The 5,339-nt window shown below is 32.2% G+C and overlaps 1 protein-coding gene across 6 annotated transcripts; it reads left to right on the forward strand.

The window, feature by feature from the left end:
• Window positions 1-2,059: 2,059 nt before the first annotated feature.
• LOC106767442 lies at window positions 2,060-5,030 on the forward strand. 6 transcript variants are annotated; one of them, XM_022782651.1, is made up of 8 exons: window positions 2,091-2,148; window positions 2,280-2,353; window positions 2,423-2,515; window positions 3,321-3,440; window positions 3,569-3,647; window positions 3,931-4,017; window positions 4,235-4,297; window positions 4,577-5,030. In XM_022782651.1, the coding sequence occupies exons 3-8, from the start codon at window positions 2,460-2,462 to the stop codon at window positions 4,652-4,654; spliced, it is 483 nt and encodes a 160-aa protein (XP_022638372.1). In that variant the 5' UTR covers window positions 2,091-2,148; window positions 2,280-2,353; window positions 2,423-2,459; the 3' UTR covers window positions 4,655-5,030. The 6 variants fall into 6 exon arrangements, with proteins under 6 accessions (XP_014507826.1, XP_014507829.1, XP_022638372.1 ...); XM_014652339.2 differs by having other exon boundaries at window positions 2,096-2,144; XM_014652340.2 differs by lacking the exon at window positions 2,280-2,353 and having other exon boundaries at window positions 2,060-2,148.
• Window positions 5,031-5,339: the final 309 nt, after the last annotated feature.

The raw sequence follows: 5,339 nt of genomic DNA on the forward strand, positions 1-5,339 counted from the left end.
TTCTTGCTGAATGCAACAAGCATTATGCATCGCTAAGCGATGATAAAACGAACTCTCGATATATCTTGATAAATGAAAGTGTTAAGAGATGTTTTTGGAAGTACGCCAAAAAGTCTTAAACGATATTCCAAAAACTTGTGTTGAAAGACACCTTGCTAAACATATTATTGAATGAAAGAGAGAAAAACTTAAAGAAGCATTTACATAGGCTAGACAATACCATGTGCTAAATGATCAGCTTCATCCAATGATGAATCTTCATCAAATGCTTGGTATCTTAGTGAAAAGGTTAAATGATTAAATCCTGCTTGAACACTAGAAAATGTAAAAAGTACTTTGTTGTTTTGAAAATGCATTAAATGTCATTAAATGCTCAACATTTAAAAATAAATAAAGTGATAAGATAAAGGACATATTTGTTTCTTGCATATCTACTCTACTTTGTGCAAATTTCCTATTACACGCATCCACTTACTCCATCCTATACAAATTAGAAGTAGATGTTAAAAACAAAGAAGACATTCATGGGATATTCTCTTCATCAAAAGTCGTGCCAAAAAAACTCTGTTGCCTACTGATAACGGTTTAAAACACCATTATTTGTGATGTGATTTTGATACTAAAAGCACCCTTTTTCACTTAGAAACTTGCTTGGACTCATGCCTTTTGAATAAATTGTGTGAATACGAGAGTTGAGGTTGATTTCAATGATTTTATTACTAATTCCCCTTGTTCTCAGGCCCCATGGTAGACACCAAAATGTTTCAAATAGCGCGGTCAAGAACTACTCCTTCACACTTTTCACCGATCTTTCTATGTTGCCTTCAATTTCCGTTACCATTATTATCAATCTCCTTCCTTCAATCCTCAAGTCTAGCAATGATGTACTTGTCAAAGGCACTCCGATGCTTATGTCAATTAATGAATCTGTTCGATTATCACAATGCAGTCTTAATTTCACAATAAATGCAATCACCTACCTCCATACCTTACCTCTGTATTTATAGGTTTTGAAGTGGATTTTTAATTAAGGTTGACCCAATTATTGTCCATGAGTTCATAAGCATATTTTACTTTGTTAATCATGTTGGATTTGTGTTTATGGTTTTAATGTACAGTACCAATCGATCATTTATAAAAATTACACCTGACCAGTCTACACTATTATAAAGTTTTGAAAAAATGTTTATCCTCTTGTAAGAGTTGACTGCTCGATAGATAAAAGGATGCATTAAGGTTAAATAATACAAATGTCATTTTATTTTATTCTATTACTTGTTCCATTTATTTAAGTAAATGTTGTAAATAGACAACATACATTCTTCTTCATTATAAGTTTTTTTTTTGTTTGGACCTGTTCACAAGTGTCCATTGATTCTAATACTTCTCAAAATTGTTTTCAAACATGACTTATAGAAGATTTTTCTTCATAGGAAACCATGATTATTACCCAGACTCCAATATTAATATTAATAACAAAGGGTTAAAATAATATCTTATTGCACCACATAGCCATTGTCATCATCTTCAACTGTAGCTTTGTTATTTGTTTTCACTAAGAAGAAAAACTTGTGTTAAAGAACTCATTTTAGAAAATAATATATATTTTCTGAGAAATTTATTCTGAAAATTTTATTTCATAAGTCTTGTTCTAAAACAATTCTTGTATATTCTGAAAAGTTTATTCTAAAAAGTTATTTTAGAATGTATCATATATATATATATATATAATGCATTTTATGTGTTCTAGTAAGTAAATTTCAAAAAACATGTTCCAGAATCCTGTTCAAGAAAATTTTTCTGGAAAGTTCCGAAACTTTTATTGTTGAAAACATGTTCTAGAAATTCCAATAAACTTGTCTCGGAGGATTGCCCATAATATGGAAGTTACCTTTTCGAAGGGTAACGTATCATTTAAAAATAATGGAGTTGCAGTTAAAATTTCTGGGATTGTAGAAAGAGAAAGCCTAGGAAGACAGGTTGGGTTGAATATTATTAGGCCCAATCCGACCCAAATTTGACATTCAATAGACAATTCTGTTGCAGGTTGTAATAAAAACATAAAACAAAAATATATAAAAACTAAAAGCACCATATTTTCATCAGGAAATCTATAGTTTTGGGTGGTGGAAAAGTGACGCCAAGTGGGTATAAGAATTTTAATTTCCAATTAACTCAAAAAATTATTCATTTAACTCATGTTTCTGTATTTCACTTTGTTTTCTTTCCTTACGTTTTCTTAAATATGAGTTTCACACACTACGTGGAATGCTCTTTAGGTGTTCGATAAAATGCTTCAACTGAATCTTTGTAAATAAGGAGTTGTGGGGATCGTAGAAATTAAGCAAGAAAGGTTTTAGTGAGGTTGATAGTGCATTTTCACGATTTTTGTAGTCTGTCTGTAACATGTATTTATTTGCAGGAACTGGATAGTTTAGCCCCGTTGCATTCACCGTGTAATGGAGGATCCATCGTTTTTTGATCGGATGATCAGTCATCTCCGTTCAACTTGCAAGTATGAATTCGTTCATGTGATCCTTAATTGCCAGTGTTAACTTGCTGTATATGACAGATTTTTGTTAATCATATTTATAGTGAGCGTGATTATAGTAATTTGATTCGTAAATGTTTCAAGAATAAGATACACTTTTGTTCTCTCAACATATCTTGATTTTTTTTTTTTTTTTTTAGAGAACCTCCTAAAGTTCCGACGAAAAAGGTCAAATAATGTTTTATTATCTTAAGAATATAATATTATCATCTTCGGGAACATGGGGGAGGCTTTGCACACTCATGCTATTAAGCTGCTTGATATGTTGTGCATATTTGACTAGAAAAAAAATTTCGGGTAGGAGAATTATATAGGTCTATTTGGGTTTTTTGAGAGTGGATGACTCTATTTTAATTTCTTTATGGTGTCATCTTTACGTTCTGCCCAAAGAGCAGTCCTTGTGCTATGACTGAGTCATTTAATAATTTCTGTTGGCCTATTGAAAACTTCTTTCTCTCTCTATATTTTATCTTCATCAAGTACTTCTAGTCCTGGATTGGTATATATATTGAGATACCAGAAAAATATATTTAATTCTTTTTCCAATCATGTCAAAAAGTGTTTGGAAGCTAATTTCAAATCTTCATATATTACTAATGAAGTTCGGTAGGGATTGACTATGGAACGGTAGTTTCCACAAACTCCAGAAATAGTTGTGTTGTTATGGTGCACTTCCATAATGCCTTTTTCATGGCATAGTTTTGCCTAATCTGATTCTCCTTCTACTATAAGATGTTAATATTTTTTGGAATTTTTGTGATAACTAAAGGTACTATACTGGTTATCCAAAGGATCTTGGACCATCCAAGGTTATTCATTTTACATCTGAGCGTGAGTTTGTCACACTTCTTCATGAAGGTTTTCCTGTGGTTGTTGCATTTACTATCAGGTAATCTGGAGTCAGCTGCTGAATTCTTACTCGGTTCCCTCTATTTGAACTTGACTTTGGTTTTAATGGAAAGGAAAAGTGAAAAGATTTAATAATAACTAATAACTACTACTTATTTGATAATGCAGGGGGAATTACACTCGACATCTTGACAAAGTATTGGAAGAAGCTGCTGTTGAGTTTTATCCTCATGTAAAATTTATGCGTGTAAGTTATTTTTCATAATTAATGTGCTCGTGCAACTGTTGACAACCATATCAATAGCATCTCTCGTGATGCAGCATAGCTCTTGTCTCATTAGATTGAACCAGAATTACAAAAACACAAACACATATACTCACACAGCACAGTTCATCACGACAGTTTTCCTGTCTTTTTATTTTATTGCGTGATTATTATTATTTTCTTGGGTTTGGGCTATGTATTTTCTGTGCACTCTGTAGCATATTATTGTGCATTGGTGAAATGGTTTTGTTCTGGAGCTTTGCAGGTTGAATGTCCGAAATATCCTGGGTTTTGTATAACTCGGCAAAAGAAGGAGTATCCATTCATTGAAATATTTCACAGTCCAACACAGGTATGGTGTTCCTTACCTGTTCATCACTGTTGCATCACTTCATTGCATAAATTTCCTTCGGGAAAAGTCATATAAGATTTTCTTTTAATGGAATGGTTGATCAGAAAGCACGTATTCTGCAGCAGCAATATGGTTTCTATTAATCGGTTAATCTGTTCATTGACTACCACCCCATGTAAATCCTTTTGTAATTTGAGACTTGTGTTCCTCTATACAGGCAGATAAACAGGGAAGGGTGGCTGATCCGAATATTACTAAATACAGTGTTAAAGTCTTGCCTGTAAGTTGTTTTTGTTTAAATTAAGTCTGAATTGCACCTTGAGAATCCTTTTTCAGGCTAACTGATACCTATCACTGATTATTATTATTATTATTTTGAATTTTTAACTCTTCTCAAACGTATGTTTATAGTGAGTTATACATAGGTAGTAAGTCTAGTAATCTACCAGTAAGTCACTAGAAAAGTTATCAAAATTTTGTACATGCCTGACATACACTCACTTGCATCTGTGAGATGTAATATTTTATCCAATTTCAATTTAATTTTATGCACTTGCAGTTCAACTACGATTTAAGCGCTTATGGATTTAGAGAATTCTTCAAGCGACACGGTATGTGGTCATCAGATTCAAAGTAAGTTCCAGCGGAAGGGTTTTATGTTTCATATGTTGAAGAGCCACCTAATCATACTCTCTACCTATCTATCTGTCAGTATATCATCACAAGTTAACAACTAATGGCCAATATTATTTGGTTTAAGTTCTCGTCTGGGGCTTTATTCATTGTTCCTTTGTGTTGGCATCTTAGTATTTCCATGTTTATGTTCTCCAACTTCTAGAATAGAACCTACAAGACGTTTCTCATCAATCCCTATCTGTTAATTTGTCTATCAACTACTTGAATCCTAGAGGCTTCTTTGGAAAGCAAGATAAACTGCTTGTCTTAAAAGTTGGATATGCGATATATTCTTTTGTGTTCTATAAATTGAGTGAGAAATTATTGCAATGGTGATATATGCTTTGAGTATTCATAATTTAGCATGCTTCTACCATATTTGATGTTGATAATATAGTTATTAAACATTACATCTTGTAATAACTTTAAAACAAATCTATATTTCTTTTATCAGCCCTAGTCATACACAGTCATACACTTATATTCTCATAATTTGTAAATAAAAAGTCTTTCTGAACTTTTAATAGTGCATAACATTTTTTTACAGTAGTTTCTAAAGCTATAAAAGAAAAAGGATCCTTAAGAGTACAACTGTCAATCGCATAATCCAATTACTACATGCAAAATTCGAGTCAAGCAACAATAAT

The sequence above is a fragment of the Vigna radiata genome, chromosome 7 (genome assembly GCF_000741045.1).
Source record: "Vigna radiata var. radiata cultivar VC1973A chromosome 7, Vradiata_ver6, whole genome shotgun sequence".
Lineage (NCBI taxonomy): Eukaryota > Viridiplantae > Streptophyta > Magnoliopsida > Fabales > Fabaceae > Vigna > Vigna radiata.

What these genes read in the sequence shown, in the direction of transcription:
- LOC106767442 (XM_014652340.2), top strand. Translation starts at nt 2,460, where the DNA reads ATGGAGGATCCATCGTTTTTTGATCGGATGATCAGTCATCTCCGTTCA. An exon ending in CATCTCCGTTCAACTTGCAA is followed by an intron (nt 2,516 to 3,320) that starts GTATGAATTCGT and finishes TGATAACTAAAG; the next exon opens with GTACTATACTGGTTATCCAA. An exon ending in CTCATGTAAAATTTATGCGT is followed by an intron (nt 3,648 to 3,930) that starts GTAAGTTATTTT and finishes GGAGCTTTGCAG; the next exon opens with GTTGAATGTCCGAAATATCC.